The following is a 23,882-nucleotide window of genomic DNA, read 5'->3' on the forward strand; positions in this document are numbered from 1 at the left end:
TGAGATGTCGCCATCAGAGTGGTGGTTGGTGTTATTTCCGGCATTGCCAACGGAATTAGCATGGAAAATGGAGAACGAGGTTCATGGTTTGGCAGCAAGATTGATATGAAGTTGTCGGGGTTCAAATGCAGTGATCCGGAATCATCCGCGCGAAAGAAAATATTTGTGAGGTTCAAGAAAAAGTAAAAAAAAAAGGAAAAAATCAATCAAGAGGTTTTGAGGTTCAAGAAAAGCAACGAAAAATATGATAATCCCCAGTGGAGCGCAAATTGTTCGTCTGTTCTTGGTATTCAATCACTCTTCACCCTGATCATCTGAAAGCTGAGGCCGTTCATATCGACAGGTTCACAGTGGATTGAATAGGGGCAGCTGTAACACCTCAAAATTTGCCCTCCTCTTCTTGGGATTAGCTTAGCATATTGCATTTCATATTTAAGGCATTAGTCATTGCATATTGCATATCATGTGAGAATAATGAAGCCATCCTCCAAAGTCTTCCCCAGAAGATAGAGAGGTTAAGAGATTCAAGCATGAGGGTCTTATTGAATTGATCACCAACCATCTGAGGGTTTGTGCTTCAATTAGGGTTTTCCTAATCCTTCAAAAGTTGAGCATTATCTTGGTTGTAAGGGTATGTCGCCATCATGATGTTTATGTCGTCATCCAGGGGTTCATTGTGCATGCTCAGTTTCCTTTAGATTAGGGTTTTGACCTCTGGTCAACCCTAATCAATGACTGCTATTCCAACCAGGGATTCTCAAGGAGAAAAGGTATTCTATTGATGATGAAGATCACATGGTTATATGGAAGAGCTTATTGGAGCTAGGGGTTGATTTCTGAGCCATTTCCTCAGGTGGTAGAGGCTCAAAGTCCCCAGTGCATTTTCAAGTCATCTAGGGCCCATAAAAGTCAATAGAAAGTCAACTGAGGGCTAGGAGGGGGAGAAATGGTTTGAGACATCTCATTCATGTTCAAAAGAGGTTCATTTTTCATTACAAGCACATATCTTGAAGAATTTGAGGCCAGATCAAAAGTTTCCAAAAATGGAAAGTGACCTGTAATTAAAAGTTTCCAAAAATGGAAAGTTTTTGGTTCAAATTCAACTTAATTTTACATAATCAAGGAAGCTTCAAATGAAATTTTGTCCAACATGAAAGTTGAAGATCTTTCTCTCCCATTTCCAAAAAGTCCAAGATCATGAATTTATGATGAATGGTTGAAGAGATATGAGCAAATGATCACCAAGTGTGCATGAGACTTCAAAGTGGCATAACTTTTGACTCAAAATTCCAAATGAAGCCACTCTTTTTGAAAAATTCTTGTCTTGACCTATATTTTCCAAATCCAATATTGCATTGCATGAAATTTAATCATATACTCATTTGCCCATGCATGCTCATTTTGGAGGGAAAATGACAAATTTGAATTTGGTGCATCATATGAACAAAATACCATTGCCATTGTGTTAAATAGGTGATTTTGAGTGAAAATGGATCATTGCATGCTACTATTCACGTCCAAATTAGGCCATGCACCACACTTTTCCAAATTTGCTAAAACACCTCATTCTCACTAATTACAATTAACCCTTGCTTAATTAATTTTTCAGAGTGATTAACATGGCATATAAATAGTAAATCATAACAGAATTTGGCATAATCACAAGTTCTAGATCTAGAAATTTCTTCTCCCTCCAAAATTTTCTCTCATTGGAATTCAAATTTTCTCCACACAAACACATAATCTCTGCATAGATGCTTCATCATCATGGAGTTTTGAGCTAGATCCATATATTTTTCGTGGAAATTGAGCAAGGTTTGGGACTGTTCAAGAGCATGTGCATGTCAATGGAAAGTTCAAATTAAGCAAGATTCAAGAGGATTCAAGTGTTGTTTTTCATTCAAAGCTTCAAGGCAAGGATACTGGAGAAGGATTGGAGCTTTTGGAGGCTTGAATACGCTGTTTTGGTCATTGCAAGTTCAGGTTGGTGAAAATTCGAACCTCATAATTCTTGATTCTATTTCCATAATCTTGTAGATCTTTCATCACTGAGAAGTCTGATATAAATTTCATTAAATTTGGATGAAAATTGAGTGAGATATGATGATTTTAAGTTTAGATCTAGAAACTTCTTTGCTTCGATTCAGAAAATATAGTGAGAATTAGGCTTAGGTTTTGTGATATTTGTGATCTACTCGTCGAGACGATTCCAATGATGTATGCCATTTAAAATCCTGAAAAAAAATGCATGAACAGTAGCAACCACCGTATTCATGAAGAAGACGGTGGAAACCACCACATTGGCACTGTAGTGCAGCCGGCTAGGGCTTCTGCAACTGAGCGCATGAACGTAGCAGGACCAAGACTCGATTCTTCCTGAGCGCATTCTTTCATTTTTTTTTGTTTTAATTCTTCACAGCCAAAACGACGTCGTTTTGGACACGCCTTGGCCTCTCTTCGATCCTTGCTGAAAGCGTTTTGGTGATTTTCTATGTTTCAACTTCATTTTCCATTATTCTTCATTATTATTCCATGTTAATTCATGCAACTTTCAAAATTCATAAAAAATTGAAAAAGGATCCAAATAATTCCCAATTTTTTTCTACTTGTTCATGTGAATGTCTAGAATTTTATGGTGTTGATTTTATGATTTTACCATGTCTAGATTTTTAATTGTGTTGAATTGATTGAACATGTATACATTTGGACCATGCCTCATTCATCCTACTGTGAAATGCTCATAAGTGATCCAATTGCCATGAAATTTTACATGATGATTCTTAACATGTTGATGGATTTGTGTGATTTTATTTGGCATTTTTTGCTATTTCCTTCACTGTTTGGGACACATGTACTTTAGGTGTGACAATTTGTATCACACAATTGGATGTCTTGCTTGTGCATTTTATTTCTAGGTCATTTGAGTTCTGTTGATCCTGATTTTTGGCATGGTGATTGTGTTAGACATGTTGTATGCTCATGAAAATTTCCAGAATTGTTTGACTCATTTCTGTTTTGATATGGAATTTTCATCCTTATTGTCCATTTGAATGCTTTGAAATTGTCTTTGCCTTCTCATGCTCATGAAATGACTTTGCTTATTGATTTTGATTTGGTCCTTTTTAGGACATGTTCATGATTGTTTAAATGTGATTCATGTTGAGTTTTAGCTTCTGTTTTGGCTTTTTACTTCACCTTTGACCCTAGCCTTTGAGCTAGTGGTTTGAACTCACAATTTGAGCTTTGAATTTCAGGAGCAAGCATTCATCTACATGGTTGATGTTGCCTCATCATTTGAGCTTTGTTACTTGCTTTGTTTGTTAACCTTTGCTGTTTTGTAGGTCTTTTGGATGATGAATCAATTTAGTTTGCTTGCATCTTATGCCTTGCATTGATGTTGTCTGATGATTGGTTGTCTCACTGTTGGACTTTCTGTTTGATTTGTCTGAACATAGTACTGATTGTTTAGCTCTTCTTACAGGTACTTTAGCCGCTTTAACTCATTGTTTGAGTTGCTTTGCTTGTGGTTGGCATACCACTTAGGTAACTTCCTATTCTCCATGTAGCCTGGAAGACCTGTCATGTTATGTTGGCAGGCACCTGTCTGAAGCCCTCCTTAAGAGGCAATGTTTGTGCTTGTTTATCTTTGTGCCTTGTACATATAAAGACCTCCTAAGTGAAGAGGCATTGGCAGATAGAAGGGATGTGCAATCCATCCCCTGCTATTCAGTTGAGTCATTCATCTTGCTCGCACTACGTGATGATGCATTTTGAATAAACACCCAAGCTCCTTGTATATAGAGTCAGTCATTGTGGAGTAGAGTCCCCCATTCTGGACTCCCACACTTTCATTGATTGAAGCTCACCCAGGCCCGGGTTAAGAGCTATGAGGTCTTACCCTCATTACCATTTCATCTGCTCACCCTAACTCTCAATGTTAGAGGTTAAGAGCCTGACCACCCATTCCAGTATTTGGCTTGTTTGTCAAGGTCGATATGACCCCTTGACTAAAGCCCAACCTTGCTTGAGCCACTTGTTTGCGTATAGTGTGTGCTGATTGCTTTTGATGTTTATCTGTTTTGCTTCTCATCTCCTTTCTGTAGGAGTCGTATGATCAACTTTCAAGGAAGTTGAATGTACGTAGAGATAGACTTGAGTTGACTCACTGCCTGTGTGAGTCAAACTATGGTTAGAAACCTCGACCTAGGACTATTGTGGATTGCATGACAACTTTTTAGGCTCGAGTCAGTCTCCCTATTAGTTTGTTATTTCCCGGTCTCTGGTTAGGAGAAAGTTTCTCCCCTGTTAAGGGGAACTACGTCGCCATGATCCTCATACCAGATGAGGTACATAGGCAGAAGATCGTGCGAGGTCTCTCCTGGCAACCTTTTCTTTTTTTTGTGTGTTTGCCTGACAGCTATTAGGCTCGAGTTCCAGACTCCCTATTAGCTTGTCTGTTTGATAACCTTTTTGTGTGTGTTAGGAGTCTGATGTAAGCCCAGCGATTGGCATTCGGTTTCCTATTTGTGGTGTGCTTGGAGTCTGATGTAAGCCCAGCTATTGGCATTCAGTTTCCTGTTGGTGTTTGTTGTTTGGAGTCTGATATAAGCCCAGCGATTGGCATTCAGTTTCCTGTTAGTGTTTCTTTTGTTCGGAGTCGGACGTAAGACCAGCCATTGGCCGTCTGTTTCCATTTGCGAGTTTCTTTTGACGTCTCAGCATCTTTGCGTGTGTTTTGTTTCGGCGTGCGTTAGCCGAACTACGGTAGCTCTGATTCTCATTCCAGATGAGATACGTAGGCATAGGATGCGATATCTTAGCGAGCCCGTTCCCCATTTCCCCGAACTACGTCGACTCTGATGTTTGTTTCTGACAAACTACGTAGGCCCAGGATGCGACATCCTGCCGAGTCACCTTCCTCCGTCTTCTTTCATCTGTTTATTCCAGTGTGTGTGCATTCTTTTTGAGCAGTTATTTAGCAACCTTATTCTATTCTCTTGAGCGTGGATCCCGTCGAGTACGACGAACGTGAGGGGTGCTAATACCTTCCCCTTGCGTAACCGACTCCCGTACCTTGTAATCTCCGGTCGTAAGACCATTTCCTTTCCAGGTTTACTTCGAGCGTTTCCTTTCCCTCCTTTGGGATAAATAATGCACGGTGGCGGCTCTGTTTGTTTATTTTTTCCCGCCGGTTGTTTTTCGCGTTGCGACACTCTTGAGATAGATATTTATTTGGTGAGGGAATTGGTTTGATGATCAAGGTTTTTGCTGGTTCCTTTTTTACCTCTGGTGCAGTCTTTGCAGTTGGTTGCTCAATGTTTGTAAGAGAGTCAACTTATTTTGAGTTCTTGTGGACATCATTGTTTTGGTTTAGGATGTTATGAGAAGATGTGTCTTTTAGCTCTACTTGCTCAAGAGTTTCGTCTTAAGAAGCATAACCCATGTCCATCTCATTTTTGACTTCGCCATCAAATGTTGAAGATTATGTTTCAGAAGATTGACTTTTATCAGCTAAATCATGAAATGCATCTTGATCTACTTCTGTAGGTTTGTTAACTTCTTCAGTTGTTTATTTGGTTAGAGTAGGATGAATTGAATGAGAGCTGATGGGTTTAAGGTATTGAATTTTTGAAACTTAATGCAGGTTTGGCCAAGAGATTATCCTTCATAAATGAGAGCATTAGTATTTGAATTTTTTTTGAACCAGGAGGAAGTGGTATTTAACAATAAAACTCACTTTGGGAGCATCCTCATCTGGGCTTGAGTTGGAACTTTCAGGACCAGTAGAAACTAGTTTTTGTGCTGTTTGGGTTTCTTTTTCGCCTTTGCCTAAGGTTTCTTTTAAGAGTAGGAGCAACTTTTGGGATATGCACAACCTCTATAGACCCAACCCCATCAATCTTTAGCTTCTTCTTCTTAGTATGAGTCTCAGGCGAAGAATTCTCGACAAGAATATCATGGGTTTCGCCATCAACCTGGATAGTGACAAGAAACTTGCAAACAAAAAAAGTCCAGTAAGATGTATATGGAAAATAATGTAAAGTTCAATTTCAGATATTAGAATAAACCTGTGTATCTTTAATTGGAGTGGCTTCGACCTTGGTCTTTTTTGAGGCCACAACAACATTGGCATCATCTCTTATTCACTTCTTATGTTTGACCGCTGAAAGCATGCAATAACAAATTTGAACAAGGAGCAAAGAAATAAAAGGCTAAGTTGATTTTGATGATCCTTTACTTTCCTCACCTTCATTTATAAGGGATTCAACCCTGACATGCTCTATGTTGACATGAAGGTGTCCTTTGGGCAAACTTTAAACTCTCATTTTTAGTACTTTTAAATCTTCCCCACAAATGAACCACCTAGGAAATGAAGGTGAAAAAGCCAAAGCCATCTCACTGGTAGGTAAAAGGGGAAACTTTGGAGGATAATAGTTCAGTGCAAATGTGTACTTATCCTTCACATAATCAAGGATTTTTAAATAAGAAGTTTTGCCATCATTTTTTCCTTAAGAGTGATTGTTGCTTCACAAATAGTCCAACTAAGATCATTGGGTCATACACAGTTTCAAAGTAACGTTGGTAAGCCTGGATGTCTTTGATGTGTTTGTATCTACCTTTATGAAACTTCTTCTGCAAGGAAGAGAAAAATCATGTTAAATATTGAGACAATGTTGCAACCTTAATAAATTCCTTTCATGATAGGCTCTCCACTAAGTGCCGAATTCTCTGGTTCAATAGAAGGTTGGTTGAAAATAAAACGGTGTAAGTACAACATGTTCAGCAACATGTCGAGCAAGAATCCGAAGGTATTCATCCTCTAAATAGTCAACAGTGCAAAGACAAAGTTCACTCTTGTGATTAAAGAAGGACTTAGGCACAATTTGGCCAACTCAAAATTGGCGTGACACCAAATTGGGATGGTAGCAAAGTATCTTCATGTTTTCTTAGAGGTCCCAAGTCTGGTTGAACGAAGCTTTAGAGTAAGGAAAGCTTCTCATATCTTCTTCGATTTAGCCTCCCGTTCTCTAGTAGAAGGAAATTGTCTAATGAACCATTCAGGCCCATGGGTTCTATTAGCAAAATGAGCCATTAAGGGGGTGAAGTTGTGTCGTTTGGTAAATAGCATGAAGTATTCTGAAAAAGCTTCCTTGTCTGTTCTATGTCCATCAAATGGGGTTATCTAAGCAAGTCGAACGCCTTCAATATGTTTGTTCTTGATCTCTTCAGCAACATCATTGGGTTTTTCAGCATCCAAGGAAGGTTCAAACATGAAATTTAGCCATAACTGGAGCAACCAATAGGGTCCAACCAACATGTTATCTTTAGGTTGAATGTTTTTCAGGAATTTAGTGGCTAAACCTAGGGATTCATGGAGGGATCCTAATATCAGTTGGCTGAGGCAAATATCACGTACTTCATGTAATTGGTTGGCCTGGGTCAAGTATATTTTTTTCCACCTTCAAGGATTAACAGCAGAAGATACATCTCGACAACCATAATGCTAGAAAAACAATGTGTTCTTCATCAGACACTTCGTCAGTATCAGTTTCATGATGGTTTTCAATGTATTTGCAAAATCCGGAATGGTTAGTGTTGAAATTTATGGTATTCTCATCTCTTTCATTGGGATCGAAGCTATCACTAGTTTTGAGAAGGCCAGTAATGGCCACTATGTCAAAAAGGGTGGGAGTAACCATTCCACAAGGAAGTTGGAAGGTATTGGTACTACTCTCCCAGAAATATAATGCTGCGATAAACATGTTTTGGAAATAAAGATGACCAATCCTCGACAGCTGAATTAAATCATAAATTCCCCTAGATTTCAAGGTTTCACCCATTTTTGTTTCGATTTTATTCAACCAAAGTATATAATCCTCATTTAATTTGGGGGAAGGAGCAGAACAAAAAACATGAAGAGTATCAGTCATGTACTCTAGATATATGGATTTCTTAATTCTAACTATGGGTTGTGTTCTGCGATAAGAAGGAAAAACTCCATAGGCTTAACAATATCCATTGTGGGGTCAAACATTTGACCTATAAGTGCATGAGTTTTACCAGCAATAGAGTAATGGATTAATACCTGAGACTTGAAGATACAAAGCTTCTCTTATTGGTTTGGTGGTTCTGGAACGTACTATTGATTCCTAACAAGGATAATAAATTGTAATTCGGTAGCTACATATATAAGAGCCTTGGATTCTTTTGAGGTTTTTATTTTGGACGCCATTATTGAAAGTAATGAATTTTTATGATTGGAGAAAAGAAGTTTTTTAAAAATAATTTTTTGGGTAGCAATGAGCAAAAAAAAGAAGAAGAAATGAAGAAGAAATATTTATAGTGGGGGAGAAAAATACTTTTCAATTTTGCTGGTGACAAATGGCGCTAAATTTTGTGACACATGCCATAAAGTTAGAGGCAAAACTGAAACGATTTCGTGTGCATAATCACGCCATCCTAAAATAGTGGATACATGATTGAAAGTTATGAGATTGTGGGAAAATGCACGTTTTCAAGGTGACTATTGATGGAAAGGTCATGATGTCCATGATGTCAGTCCACTAGGTGGAATAGTATTAAGGAAAGTAAAAAATGTCTCTATCTTTTGTCAGTTGAAAGAGATATTTTTAGGGGGCAATTTGTTAGCTGGGATTTTTGTCAGGGTCATAATGTCAGCATAATGAGAAGACTTATAAAAGTTGGAAGTATAAAAGAGAATTTTCGAAACATAATTTCCAGTTAAGGAAGTTGAAGTCCCAAGTGTAAGCTAAGGGTTAGAACTTAGTATTTTTCGGAAAAGGGATTTTCGTCCAACATTTTGACAACATCATTCATGTTTTCAACGTTAGTAATCAGCAAGACACGTCAACCAACAATGGTTAGCACGAAGAAATATTTTCAAAATAAGTAACTGCTTTTCAGTCTTATCCAGAGGGACACGTGGAAGACATTTCAGGGGCGAAAAGCATGCAAAAATTACGTCACAAATGCTGAAAAAGAGAACGTTACAAACAATTATTCTATATTTAGTATAAATAGGAGTTCCAATCATAGAATTCACGGTGTTGTGTGAAATTCACTACAAAACTCTCAAAACTCAAAGTAACCAGCGTAGCGAGAAGCGAGTTTACTTGAGAAAAATGTACGATTCAAAACACCATTTCAATTAAATGCAAAGTCTTTTATTTCAATCTACTTTATTTGCAGTCTTTCTTTCATTCCTTTGTTAATTTCTAGTCACTTTACATTGTCTTTTTACAAACTTTTTACCCTTTCATCATTGTCGACATTCTTTACATTTCTAGACAATTTACCTTTTTACACCACTTTACTTAAATATTTCGACTAAGTCGAAATCCTTTACTTTTCTACACAAAACTTCAGAAAACTTCTAGCACTATGTCCTAGGATTATCTGGTCGAGCCTGCAAGTAACCTTTAATAAGAGACTAGCGATTGTTTACTAAATTTTACAGTAAACAACAACTAAATTAAAAAAAAAGATAAGGGATAAGAAATATACACAAAATACTTATAGAGGTTTGTCTAAACCACTTTGCCTACTCCTCTCCCCAAGAATTTTTTTCTTGAGAGTTTTCACTATAGATGTGAGTTTTTCACATGTTATGTCCACAAATCTTCTTACAAAAATATGGAATTTTGCACCGGATATCCTCCAAATCAAATATAAAATCTCATATCAGGTTAATCTCGAAACCAAATAAGATATTTTACACTAGGTGAAGCTCACGAACCAAACATAGATTTTCATGGACAAACTCACAAACCAAAGTAGAGCTTTTATACTAGACGAAACTCACAAACAAAACAAAGATTTTCGAGGATAATTCCATAAACCAAATAAGAAATTTTTAAAATAGATATTTCACGAGAGATAAAAGCCTTTGTAAAAATTACAATATTACCCCTTGTTTACCCCTAATTTTGGTAAACAACCGATAATCTCTTTTAAAAAGCTTACTTGAAGGATCGACTAGTGAATCCTAAGACATATGTTTATAAATTCTTAAAAAGGTGTTTAACTGTGTGTTGTAAATGTAACATAAATTCTAACTTTGCAAGAAAATATAGACCAAACTTGTAAAGAAGTAATGGGATTTCGACAGGGTCAAAATCCTTGCAGAATTGAAGGCAAAAACAAGCAAATTTATTGGTAAGAAGTGTTAAAAGAAAAAAGTATAAGAAATTGCTTAAGTATATAAAAGATGGTATGACAAATCATACATTTTTCTCACTGACTTGTTTCTTGCTATCGTCTGGGTACTTTGAGTGTATAGAGTTTTTTTAATGATTTAGCACCCTGAATCCTAACACTAGAAACCTTATATATAGTAGTACATAAATAACTACAAATAAAAACTCTATCCTTAACAATCGACAAATATCTAATTGCATGACTTCATCTTTCTGGCTTGCCTCCACGTTCCTTTGCTGCATGGATAAAACTAGAAAATAGTTACATGATTTGATCATCATGCTTCGCTTCCAACTGGAACTGCCGCGCATGCAACCTTTGTCGAATTATTTAGGACATGGACGAAATCCTAAGAACAAAGTCTTTGAAAATATTCTAAGTTCTCAACTTCAGTTCAACGTGACTATTTTGACACCCTTGGACTAGAATCCCATATGTCGAAATGCCATTACTTAACACCATTTCCTCAAGTACTTTTATGAATCCTTTTTTCCTCATGATATGCCCATGATGTCTAAATTCCATGCCAACAACTCTGCACCAAAATACAAAAGAAAATTTTCACTGATATTCTTCACTCTTTAATCACTAAGAAAAAGTGAAATGAAAAAGAGTGAGAAAATGTGTCAAAACACGTTTTCTGGTGTGGTTTGAAAGTCTGGAGAGTCCTATATTTATAGTAAAGAAATCTGACTTGAAAAGGAAAACTATCTATTGGCTTTTTAATGCTCATAATTGATTATTTATTAGATCTAATTGATTGTATTCTTCATAAAAACAACAATCCTAATTCCCCAAAAGGAAATCATACAACAACCAGTGTCCTAATTGATTAAGAGTATTCTTAATCAATTAGGAAGATTTATGTCTTGCTCTAATTGATTGGTTGAGGGTCTTTATCGATTAAGAAATGTGGCTCATAAATATTCAGGAACATCCTTTATCAATTTCACAAACACTTTGATGGTTCCTCTATGGGGTTTAAGGAGTTTTATAAAAAAAGAGAGGTTAAAATCACTTTTAGGTGAGTGTGTGCATTTTTGAGTACTTTAAGAATTACTCAACTATCTTTTACAAGACTCTGATCATTCATACACGAATCAGGTGAGCTTTCACACTTGCATTCTTTCACAAACTCTTAAGCTTCATGATCCCTTGCTTGATACATAAATGATTCAACACTTCATCTAGGACTTGACTTCTTCCATTTGATGAGGCTTGATAAGACTTCTTGATAAAATTCATCATCAAAGAGATTTCTTGACTAGAGACCATCAAGGATTCCACCAAACGCCGCTTGACATTAGGTGTTATCCTTAAGAGATTAACTTCGACATCTTGATCTTCCAAGTATAACAACTTGATCATCACTTCAGATGAAGACTTCACTTTAGATTATTATCATCATCGAAACTATTTTAGGTCAATTGACAACGACAGAGATTATACCTGCGAGCACATAGATCCACAAAAAGAGGAATGATGCATATTCGCAACAAACTTGTGAAACTTATGGAGGAGCAGGAATGTAACACTTATAAATAACCTAAACCGAAAAGTAATTGAGATACTTACCACAATAAATGATTATTGTGTGAATGGTGAACCACTCGTTAAAGATCAAAACAGGTTGAATTGAGACAACAATACCAACAAAGACATACTTGGAAACGACCTCCACACATTTTTATTTGGTGCACCATAAATGTGCAGTTCTCTGAGTAATACACTAAAGTTGGATTTAATGTTTACTTCAAGGGACGAACACAACATATTTATCTGTATAAAAAAATTATGGTTTCAACTAGGGGTGGCAAAACGGGCTCGGGCCGAGCCTGTTTTTCCCGCACTTTTGTGCGGGGCGGGCCAAGGATTTAGGCCCTCATCTTCAAATGTGTCCGCCCCGCCCCGTCCCGTTTTTTTCGCGGGCTTTTGCGGGCACGTGTATTTACATAAATTTTTGCATTTTTAGGTTTAAATAGTGCAGTGCCCGCGGGCTTTCCCCGCCCCGCCCTCACTTTTTTGCGGGGCGGGTCTAAGTTTTAGGCCCACAACTATGACCGTCCCGCCCCGCCCCATTTTTTTACGGGCTTTTGCGGGGCGGGCCTAAACGGGGCGGACATGCCCGTTTGCCACCCCTAGTTTCAACCATTAGTAGATGTTGAAATCAAAGAGGTGATGAGCTTATTATCGATTTTATAGAGTAGATGATGGACTTGTAGTTTAGGCTACCTATCTTAAAGAGCAATAAATTCAGTCAACTTTTTTACTTCAATACAACACCAATTTTAGCTCCATTTTAGTTAGTCGTCATAATATTTTTTGTTAAGAATTGTGGTAGAATATAACTCATTCCTACAAAATTTGCTTGTAGGGCTATGATTGTCCTAACTCATAAATACATGTTCGAATCGTATATTGTTTGATGCAAGACTCTTAACACACTCTCTCACTTTAGGACTGAATATTTGGAATGTGGAAATAAATGATAAATGACTTGATAGTAGGTGATCCAACTAATATTAAATCAAACTTTTAATACTATATTAAGAAATATGATTAAATCTATCTTATTTCTATAAAACCGACGTGAAAATCAATTATAAACCAATGTTTAAACCATATTGTTGTCTTTTATGCAATAATAACTGTATGTTGAGTTTTTTAAGAAACACATTGTTATGGTTCCTCATAATCTTTTGCTAAAACAAACCACTCTATATATAATATCGACTCTCATTTTATTTCGACATATCTAATTGTATCTTATCATTCGATAATTCAATCTTTAATGAATTTGATTAGTCTTTTTGTTAAATTTTTTAATAAGTTTATTTTACAAGATAAGTATAATTTTTTATTTAAAATTTCAAAGTAATGCTTGCACAATATCCAAGAAACTCTTGCTTTTTGGTTCCTCACTTTTTCTCCCCAACTGTTCCCATGACTACCTCGCCGCACCGTTCTGGCGGCGAAAGCGACGGCAACGGCGACAAAAGACCAAGACATTTCGACACAAAGACAAAGAGCATCTGCTGGACAAAGGCTGATACTGTACCCGGCCGTCACCCAGAAAGGTGGCGTAAAGACGCCGCCGGTAACATTGTCTGCAAACGCTTCTTCAACTGCCTTGGTTGCCTCTGCTACGAGTACGATCATATCATCCCTTTTTCCAAAGGTTACATTTTTCTTCCACCCTTTTACATTCCATTTCATATTTATCCTTTATTTTCTTCTGGGTCCTCCTTATATGATTTTAATCTTTTCTGTCCAGCTTTTGTTCCTCATATTTTGAATTAACTAGAACATAGAAGTTTGAATTTTGAAGTATAACTGAAATTGCTGAATATTTTTGTTATCTAAAGAGAACAATGGGAATATGGAATGTAGAAGTGTAGCCTAAGATACAGCTTTGTAGATAGAACCAGTGAAGCACAAAAAGTACCATATAACAATGTTATCCAAGTTTTTTATTTTGATAATTGATCTATTTGACATGTGAAATTGTATTGTAGGTGGTGAATCAACAGCTGATAATTGCCAAATACTTCAATCAAGAGTTAATAGATTGAAATCGGACAAATATGAGATTGATTCGGACAAGTTGAAAGGCTACTCTTGTGATATCAATTTTACTGGTAAGCAAGCATGCCCCTTTATCTGTCTTTTTTTACATTGAACCTGTCCTTTAACCTATTGTATGCATTTTACCAATAAAGAGTTCTTTATTGTATGCTATTAGAGGAGAACCAAATGTTAGTAGTATTTTGTAGCGCCTTCTTTTGCCCCCATTTTCTGTGTGTGTGTTAAGTGAGGGGTTATTCCTGTAATTTGTTTTTCTTGGCTTTATGTGCTGTGTATGAATTTGGCCATGGATGGATGTTATGTTTTGACTTTTGACCTGGAATGCTATATTGAAAGCCAGTGCTTCATTTTGGCTGATATTGATTTGTGAGTTCTATATCTTTCACACAACTACTTTTAGCCATCTTGTTCTTTTAGGAAATGTTTGATGCTAAATTTTTTACAATTAGAGAGAAACCTAATAATTTTCATCAATGAACAGACAAGGAGCTTGATATAATTGAGATGGCTGTTTATGGTGATGTAATCCGGCCAGGAAACCAGTGTAGATGCAGAACTGTTGATGAAATGCTTGGAAAGTTTAAGGCGAAAGCAAAAGACAACACAGATGCGTGCAAGTTGCCATAGCAGAGGATGAATCTTAGCTATAATAAGCAATTTTTCAAGACGACTTGCATTAGTAATAGAAGACGAATCTTTTACCTTACTCTCTTTTCTTATTTTTCAGAGAAAACATTACAATTCTTACTTTCCTTCAGTGAAAACATAAGTTGTAAATTTTAGACAAAAGTACCCACTAGATTGTTGGGTAGTGCATCAGCAAAGGTTTTATTACAGCACCAGATTGTTGCAAATTCTCAACTTGAGAATCTCTGTAACCCTGAAGTGTGTCAGGTGTCCATGACGACAAATGTTATTGCATTCAATTATATTAATTTTTTAAAATTATTACAGATGTCAATGTGTCATTGTTGTGTATGGTGTTTATGCCGGTTTCAGTGTATTATAGTTGAAAACTCTGATACACTAGTATTTAGACTATGTGTTTAGACGATGTGATGGTAGGTTATTGTTTAAATTGTTGAAAAATTGTGTTATATTATAAGTGGTCTGTTGAGAGTTTCCATTATATTTTATGGCTGGAGTATTTACTTAGGAGTTAATCTTTTGAACAGATTGAAATGATGGATAGTGAAATGAATAATGTGTTTCTCCTGTGTTAGCAATGCAATGCAACACTGAAAGCATTAACCGTTATATTATTGTGAATTTGTGAAATATGCAAATCGTCTGTTGCCTTGAATGAATTGTTGATAACTGTGTCTTTTTTTAATCTTTGACTATATATACACTTTGTGTGATTTTAGAGAAATATTCTCCATGGTTCTTCTTTGAGCCAAAATTGAATCCTATCAAAAGGGATGCCGACTCACACTTCATTTCTTCCATTTATTTTCTACTCCATATTCTGTTGGTTGTATTTGTTCTTTTAATTGCTACTTTTTTGAAATCATTTCGGATCGTAGATATTCAATTTATATGGAAGCACTCAAATCTATATCATTGGTTTTCTAACTTAGTTCTCCTTTATCGACAGAGATCACTGCCTTGACTTGTAAGTGAGTCGAAAGGGATTCTCACATTATTTTTGTTATCGACAGAGATTCTCAAGTTGAGAATTTGCAACAATCTAGAGCTGTAATAAAACCTTTGCTGATGCACTACCCAACAATCTAGTGGTTATCATAGGAGATTCTCAGATTGTTGAGACTATTATCCATATTACTACTCGCATTTAATACATTGTTAACAAAATGAAGTGATGACAAATTGAAAACAAATTGAAAGTGGCAGTATGTTTATTGCTGGCATCTGGTGAAGGCCAAGCAACCCTGCATATATTGTAGTTGCCATTGAAGTCACACACGGGTTCGTTTACAAATAATGTTTGCGGTTATAAAGCGCACACATATAACACAGTCTAGTGTCCCCTCGTGGAGCATAAGATATCATTGGCCCTTGACCAGATGACACTCAAAAATCAAGTAATGGTCTAAACTTATTGATAATTTTTCATTTTGTATCCGAAACACAAATTATTCAAAACTTGACAATGTTTTCATTGTAACTTGACAAAACTCATGATATTTATGTATGTATGAATTTCAGTGCCCGTCCAAGTAATTATGAGGTCCTGTGTTAATTTTAAATATTTAAAAAAAAAGTCTATTTTATAAATAAAAATATATGAGAAGAATTATAAATATATTGTGTTTTTTATATTTAACAATATATTCAATTGCTTTTCTAATTTTTTGATGCGAGACTATTTTGCATATTTGAGTAGGGGGTGCCAAAATAGACGTCGTCCGTCGGATCGGCCCGTGCACCCACCAAAAAATGGAGGGTTGGATTGAGATTTTGTATCCGTCTACCCGCTTTGTCCGCTCCGCTTTAGGTCCGTCCAGCATTAAGCCCGCCAAAAAAGTGGCGGACTGATCAGCCCGCCAACATAATTATTAAGCACTCAAGATATTAATTTTTCTTTGATTTAAAGTTAATATTTGAACTATAGTTTCGGAATACTGGTTGATGATTCTATTTTATATATTTAATTAAAAATATTTAATTTTAAAATAGTGGTATGACATGATAGAATGTTATAATTCTATTGGATGATGGTGTAAAAAAAAATTACGCTGACAATGCATTACCTTTAATCTCTTTTTTTAAAGTAAAATTTGTTAAAAGATGTTTTATTAAAAATTATTCTAAAAAATAAGTGAAAAATGTAATATACATATAAAAATATGTAATAGATTTTAAAGTCGAATTTTACTTTGTGGGCTTGCCCGTCCCGCCCTTTTTTTGGCGGGCTTAAGGCGGAGCGGACGGCCCGCTTTACCATCCCTAAACTTGAGTTTATCAATATTAGATATGATATAAGTTGTACTTAATTTTATTATGTAATAGATAATATATATAATATTAATGAAATTAAGAGTAAGATCATAATGATACTTTTGTTACCCACAAGTTTTTATTTATTAAGTTGTGTTTGCGTATATTTATTGTTCAAAATAATTTAACTTAAACAAAAATAAAAAACGGTTCATATTTTCTACATATTAACTACAACACAAAAATTAAAATTTGTAAAAAAAAACAATAATTTTTGTCATTCAGATTTTGTTGATATAAAATATTAATTTTGAAAATACATGTTTCACATAAATAAGACTTAATCAAGAAATTTTTAAAATGCTACTTAATTATATTTAACTTAATAAAATTCAAATCCTATTCCCCTAAACATGGTCTAAGATATAAATAATTAATCTATATTCTCAAATCACGAAATTTATCTATATTCTCAAATCACGAAATTTGTTGATGTAAATAAATAATTAATCTATATTCTCAAATCACAAAATTTATTGATGTAAACTAAATGCATATCACAAAAAACATAGTCTAAGATATAAATATTTCTTAAAAGGTTCATGAATTAGAGACACTTAATTGTGAATTCAGGGATTTCTGGATCTGATTCATTTTAGGAGACTATTAGTTATATAAGTTGTATTGTAGCCATGTTTTAACATTTTTTCATTCTCTTTAATATATGATAGTATTTTCTTTGTGAAAAATCATAAAAATTTGAGGATTGAGGAATTCAACAAAATTGGGTTGCTTGCTCAGCACTCTCATTGATAAAGAAAATGTTAAATCTGATTTCTTTGAAGCTTAAACAAACTATGAAAAATGAAAGCTGAAAGGACCACAATGCTCCTTATAGCTATTATCTCATCATGCTGCTCTATATACTGTACATACTGATCTTCTTTTCTTGTTCACAGTCACAGCATTCAGCTTGGGATCTCACAGGACATCTATGAATAAATTACTACATTTTCTGTTACTTTAATTCCCACGCTTCTTACCTGCAATCCCAGAATCACACATTCAAAATGGTTCCTCAACATTCTAACTTCACAAATAAGTTAATAGTATTTATATTTATAAGATTGTTTCAACAAGTCTACTTCATGGACACAAAAATTAGGGACAAGGGATAGAACTGAGTATAAAAAAAAAACATGTGGTTGTTCTTATGGTCACAATGTTCTTGATATTACTGTCACATACCTCTCTGAAACCATGATCTTCGGACTGTATGCCGAATGTGGCGTTCATGTCTTTCTAAGAGCTCATCAACTGTATGCATTTGAGATATTAGTGGCCCTGAAAATTCAACCTTCTCTCCTTGATCCTGATAACTCTGTAATGGAGGGAAACAATTAAGAATCCTATCTAAGCAAGAATGCATATACTACTATGTTGCCTATATTGGCTTTTGAATCAAGAAAATGATTGACCATGTCTACCAAATTCACATACTTACCCGATTACTTCTCTTCGAGAGGGAATCTTCTCTATGATAAACCATCATCGACAGTTCTTGCGAGTGGTACTCTTCACAAGTATCAAATGAATCCGGGCGATCAAACTTACTCCATTGGTTTTGCACAACTAACTTAGAAATTTCAAATACGTCATGGCCTCTGGAGCTGGTTCGTCCTCCAAAACCTTCCTTATTTTCATTGTTTTCATTATCATCACAAATATTCCTTGAGTTTTGTGTACAAGTTTCTAATGAATTAAATATATGTCCTTTAGAAATAGATCGAGTGTGGGATCTAATTGAAGTGGTGTCGTCTTTACGCCTTTTCGCCCATGCAAATCCACTTGATTTTGAAACTTGTAATGGTCCATGAAAGGGAATATCAACTTGAGATGCATTTTTCATATCGGAAGCATCTTCTGGTTTACCACCGGATCGCTTTGATGCCTCGTCGCCTATGTTAGTGTTGTCTTCTTTAAGGATGCGAACAGATCTATCATCTGTCTTTTGTGAAGTTTGAGTTTGCCTTGTCAAATCCTGTAAGAGTAAGATTTAGGTGAGAGTTATGTTTTGGCAACTAGACCATTGCTGCATAACAATGTTTGTGCACATCAGGAACAAAACGCGATGATGAAAGATGAAAGAAAGCAAAATAGACCTCTGGTAGTGGTAATTTACTCAGTCCTACTGGCTTTCTCGATGATCTTCTTTTTTCAGGTCCACAAACTCGCCCAGCAATCTTTTTCCTGAAAGTTCATCACCATATATGATTTAATGCAAAGGCGAGTAACAATGTCTGGTTTGACCATACTATACAAGAAATTTATGTTTACCTTTTTGTTTCCTCGTCGTGTTTTGCATCGATCTCTTTGCTAGGCGGGTATACTGGTAAGCTTGACGGGTCACACGCATAAGGTTTTGTTTTGAAATACTGAAAGTGGTAAAAATACAAGATTGTAGTATCAGAGGATCAGAAAGGAAACAAACTGATATGGATTGAAAAACAAGTCTCCAAGATGAATAATCAAATTCAGAATGGACAAAACAGTCAATAAAACACTGCTAAGTTGAGTTACCTCCAATGAGAGAGCAGATGAGGCGGTTCCGCGTTTGTTTGGTTCTATAGAAAGAAGATTTTGTAACAAATTTACACTGCTTGCAGGAAAATCTCTAAATGTTTCTCTTAGGCAACTATCATATGGTTGCTGTGGCTTGAACAAAGTCACGTGAGGTAGTTTGGTCCTTTTCCAGTATTCATCCGGCGGAGAGCCACAAAGCTTGAAGATTTTGTGCAATTGTTCAACCTGTAAACATAACAAACAGATTCAAAAGAACAGTAACAACAAAATATTGAAGTTATCATTTCCATTTGATTTGTTTATAGTCTACTAGCTAATTAGCATGTTGATTTCCAATAACTGGCAACATTAGAGAGGAATCTGCAACACACAAAAAATCAAATGGGGAAGGAGAAAAGTGCATACATTTTGAAAAGATTGGTATCACTACCTCTGTTCTCCCCTTAAGTATCGGCTTCCCAACTAGAAACTCTCCAAATACACAACCAACACTCCAAATATCCACAGACGGACCGTAGTCTGTTGAACCAAGCAAAAGCTCTGGAGGACGATACCATAATGTGACAACTCGGCTGGTGAGCGGCTGTTTGCTCCCGGAATTACAGAAATTCGCCAATCCAAAATCCGCTACCTTTAATATCCCTTCGTTATTCACCAGAAGATTCGATCCTTTGATGTCCCGGTGCATTACACCCCTCGAGTGACAGTGCTCTAAACCAGATAACAACTGTTTCATGTAGCATTTAATCTGCACAACAAAATCACTCTGTCTATTTAATCAACCTTTCATCACAATTCACAACCAACATTATTTATTCATCAGGAAGAAATACCTGTGATTCAGTAAAGTTGATTTCCGGTTTTGACAAGAGCCCTGTGACATCATGCTCCATGTACTCGAATACAAGGTAGATGCTACAAGACAACCTTGAAGTAATCAAACTCTCCAGTTTAATGATGTTGGGATGATCAAGTCTTCTAAGAATCATAATTTCTCTTGCCATAAACCTGACACTTTCTGGCTCAAAATTGTCAAATCTCACCTTCTTTAACGCCACTATCTTCCCCGTCTCAATCTCCTTGGCTCGAAAAACACTACTATACGTTCCCTGCCCAATCTATTCACACAATTTCCAAATTCAAAAAACAAAACATAAACACTAGTAGCAGCAGACAAGTCAGAAAACCAAACATTCTACAACTATAACAAACCTTGTCAAGCTTTTCAAATGCATCAGAACGGAGAGGCACCCAACCATGAATAGCTTCCGAAGCAACCGCGCTAAGCCAAGCCGGCCATCCGGCGGCGGCTTGTTCTCCCTCCACATACTTACTAAGATTCCCTAACCTGAAACTCAGAGACTCATTTCCACCATTCAAACTCGTTCTCCCTGACTCACCCACCTCGCTCCAACTCAGTCCAACTGACTCACCACTATCTTTCTTCTTCTTCTTGTTCTTGTTAGTAATACTACTATTCCTCTCCGAGTCCACAGAGTGGTCCACGGCAGGTGTCACAGACACCCCTTGCTTCACAAACACACAACCCATGAATAACGCCTCATCCACGCAATGTTCCGCTTCGTTTGAACTGCAGAGAATGAACACAACAACATCAACTGTTTATGTAATGTTACTGCACCGCACGACACGAACGAGAGAAAACGTTGTTTGCTTCACTTTTTGTTTTTCCGACAATTGCGGAAGATGATGAATGTTGGAATTTTAATGGGACTCGCATAAACATACCACCGAAATCAACGGAAACATTAAAACTCGCTTTCTAATATATTTGCCTTTTCATTCACTAACTTCACTTAATCAAATGCATAACAAAAACTTTTAGGAATTAATCTCTACGGCCACATTTTTACTTAGAAAAGATTAATCTCTGAAATTACGCTACAAAACAATATTGGTTTCTTACAAGAAAATTTGCATTTGCATGTACATGTTTCGTTTTCATTTGTGTCATGTCAATACTAATGATCAATTACTATCAATCACTTAATTAGGTCATTGTTGTTGCATTCATTAATATCTCTCACTAATCTCTTTTTTATTTTGCTTTCAATTTCAACTTTCTCTCTTTCTTTTTTTTTAGTTCATACTTGTACTTCATGCACCATTTTAATTACGTAGAGACACGACAAAAAAAATTGTCAATAGTTTTCCATTAGTGTTTCTGGTTTGTTGTCCACGCATTGGAATAATAAATGGGGCAGGCACAATCTATGACTATGCTATAATGCTACAAATTGAAAAAAAAATGTAAGTGTATAATCTTCTTCCTATCTTATATATATGTGTTTGATATTTGACCACAGTTTATGAGTTCCTTAGAGATAACGCTAGCTAGCTAAGCTTTGAAATCTATCTATGAGTGGGTACAAAGCGTGTTGAATAATTAGGGTAGGGTACACAAGTTTTGGGACCATTTTTTTATATTACTTAGAAAGTTTATGAACCAAATTTTTGCTACTGTTTCAATGAAGACTGGACAATTTCACTAAATGAAATTTGGGTTAATTTTACTTAATCATGATTCCTTTTGCTAATGCATTTTGAAATTCAATAGTTCAATCATAATGATTGAGCATGGTATGTTCATACCTGACTTTAGTCATTGAGAAAAGGAAAGGGAGATCCAAGCCTCCATCAATTATTTTCACCACTATCATTACAAATTATACAAATTAGTATATAGTTTTAGAATCCTAGAGTAACAGCTAGGAACATAAAGTAGAATAATATAAATGTCTTACCCACCTAAATCTTGTCAAGTTATGCTTATTGAAATGTGATTTATCAAAATTGAATTTGAAATATTTTTTTGTGAAAGCAAATATAATGTAAAATATAGTGCAAATTTTTCTACCTAACACACTTAAATCACTTCTAAACTTTTAGTTAAATAAAGGAGACAAATTTTGTCCAATAGTAACCAAACATATAATATTTGTTGGTACAAAATATCTTTATTTTATTTCCTTTGTTATAAAGTTATATAGGTTTCTTTTTTTCTATTCTACATGTGGTGTGTCTGTCATCACTGATAATAGTAAGCCTCTTTAACAATCCTTACTTTTCCTCAACAAAAAAAAATGATTATAATATGCCATAATTGATGTCTCGTACCCCCCGTGATCTAATCAACACCCCCTTCACAGCATGATGTGCTCACAGAAGCAATCATATACTTTGTGGTAAAAAAATTCAATAGGATAATAATAAAGAAAAAGTCTTCAACTATTTTTACTGTATAGTTGATTACAGATAAAAGAAAAGCTTTTTTTCGTGCATTTGTCAATGCTTAGACACTTTGGCAAAGTTGGGTATGATAATGATGCCAAAAGCTGTTAGTGCCATAGTGGGACTTTATGCATAAATCAATGTATTTTAAATTTCAGCTTGAGAAAAATGACAAAAGAAAAATAAAGTTAATTTCTTAGTAAGGAAAAAACTGAGAGACATGTGAGCTAATGTACACTAAAAGAAACAAGTGAGTAAGGTAATAAAATTAATTTTTAAGGAAAAAAACTTGGACAAATGAGTTAATGTACACCAAATTAGACAATAGAGTAAATGTGAGGTTGAACAATACATGTGAAGTGAACTATTATGATTAATTTTTTAATTCATTCTATTGGATGGAAAATGATCATAGGAAAAGATGAAAAGGAAAGAGAGAAAAAAAACCAGTAGTAGTAATTAAAAAGAATAAAGAGTAATGAAATGAGGAACAAAAGAAGGTGGTTGTGGTAGGTCTAAGTTTGGTAACAAGTGGGGTTCCTAATCAATTATAAATATTAACTATGGTTATCATTTAATTACGTATTTAAATTTAGAAAAATAAAATAAAATTAAAATTTAGATCATATGATTTCAATCAAATAATTATCGAAAAATCGATCGAGTGAATGTGTGAATTATAGACCGATTCAATTCGATTCAATTGGTGTAAATACAAAGTTATTGTAATGAATAGATGGGAAAGACTAACTACTAAGTTATGCTTTGCTCATTCAGGCCATGTAACATGTTTAATGAAGTTAGTGGGGGTAGTATTACTTATTCTATTGTTATCCAAGAAAATATATGCTTGTCTGATGTTAGAACTTTGGTCAATGTTGTGTTAATATGGATTATGGAATTCTGAAAACAAAAAATTAGTTTTGGAAATCACTAATATTTAGAGCATGTTTGAATCACTTTTTTTAAAATTTATTCTATAAATTAATTTTACAAAATTATTTTGAAGAAAAATAAAATATATTTATCAATCTTTTTTAAAAATTGTTTTAGAAATAAATAAATAAAAACATAGATTTGTTTTTAAAAAGTATTTAATGAAAAGTTGTTTTATACATATTTTATTTTTTATAATGGTAATATTATATTCGTAAAAGACTCGGGATACGGTGTTTGCATCAGAATATGTCGTTTGAGCATTAATTCCCACTAAATAGTAGGCTTACTCTGATAGGAAACATGGATAGTGATATGTATGTAGTCCATAATTGCATGAGAAAGTGGTCAAGATCACAATTCTCAGAGAAGTTGACAATCAACAAATCTCATGATCAAGGAGAGAT

General features: G+C 35.2%; 2 protein-coding genes across 2 annotated transcripts; one reads left to right on the forward strand and one right to left on the reverse strand.

Annotated features, from left to right (window-relative positions):
• Nucleotides 1–12,975: 12,975 nt before the first annotated feature.
• On the forward strand, nucleotides 12,976–14,758 carry LOC127073757 (uncharacterized). Its single transcript, XM_051014979.1, has 3 exons — nucleotides 12,976–13,396; nucleotides 13,734–13,856; nucleotides 14,285–14,758. The coding sequence occupies exons 1-3, from the start codon at nucleotides 13,096–13,098 to the stop codon at nucleotides 14,428–14,430; spliced, it is 570 nt and encodes a 189-aa protein (XP_050870936.1). The 5' UTR covers nucleotides 12,976–13,095; the 3' UTR covers nucleotides 14,431–14,758.
• Nucleotides 14,759–17,478: 2,720 nt separating this feature from the next.
• LOC127073758 (protein IMPAIRED IN BABA-INDUCED STERILITY 1) lies at nucleotides 17,479–21,563 on the reverse strand. Its single transcript, XM_051014980.1, has 9 exons — nucleotides 20,500–21,563; nucleotides 20,121–20,405; nucleotides 19,718–20,035; nucleotides 19,285–19,512; nucleotides 19,042–19,139; nucleotides 18,867–18,954; nucleotides 18,209–18,745; nucleotides 17,953–18,085; nucleotides 17,479–17,747 (listed from the first exon to the last, which is right to left on the reverse strand). Exons 1-9 carry the CDS (start codon nucleotides 20,836–20,838, stop codon nucleotides 17,728–17,730), a joined length of 2,046 nt encoding a protein of 681 aa, XP_050870937.1. The 5' UTR covers nucleotides 20,839–21,563; the 3' UTR covers nucleotides 17,479–17,727.
• Between the last annotated feature and the right edge of the window lie 2,319 nt (nucleotides 21,564–23,882).

Source organism: Lathyrus oleraceus, chromosome 4 (genome assembly GCF_024323335.1).
Source record: "Lathyrus oleraceus cultivar Zhongwan6 chromosome 4, CAAS_Psat_ZW6_1.0, whole genome shotgun sequence".
In the NCBI taxonomy this organism is placed as follows: Eukaryota; Viridiplantae; Streptophyta; class Magnoliopsida; order Fabales; family Fabaceae; genus Lathyrus; species Lathyrus oleraceus.

What these genes read in the sequence shown, in the direction of transcription:
- LOC127073758 (XM_051014980.1), bottom strand. Translation starts at nt 20,838, where the DNA reads ATGGGTTGTGTGTTTGTGAAGCAAGGGGTGTCTGTGACACCTGCCGTG. An exon ending in CATCTGCTCTCTCATTGGAG is followed by an intron (nt 19,140 to 19,284) that starts GTAACTCAACTT and finishes TACCACTTTCAG; the next exon opens with TATTTCAAAACAAAACCTTA. An exon ending in TCTCGAAGAGAAGTAATCGG is followed by an intron (nt 18,086 to 18,208) that starts GTAAGTATGTGA and finishes CCTCCATTACAG; the next exon opens with AGTTATCAGGATCAAGGAGA.
- LOC127073757 (XM_051014979.1), top strand. Translation starts at nt 13,096, where the DNA reads ATGCTTGCACAATATCCAAGAAACTCTTGCTTTTTGGTTCCTCACTTT. An exon ending in TATCATCCCTTTTTCCAAAG is followed by an intron (nt 13,397 to 13,733) that starts GTTACATTTTTC and finishes ATTGTATTGTAG; the next exon opens with GTGGTGAATCAACAGCTGAT. An exon ending in TTGTGATATCAATTTTACTG is followed by an intron (nt 13,857 to 14,284) that starts GTAAGCAAGCAT and finishes ATCAATGAACAG; the next exon opens with ACAAGGAGCTTGATATAATT.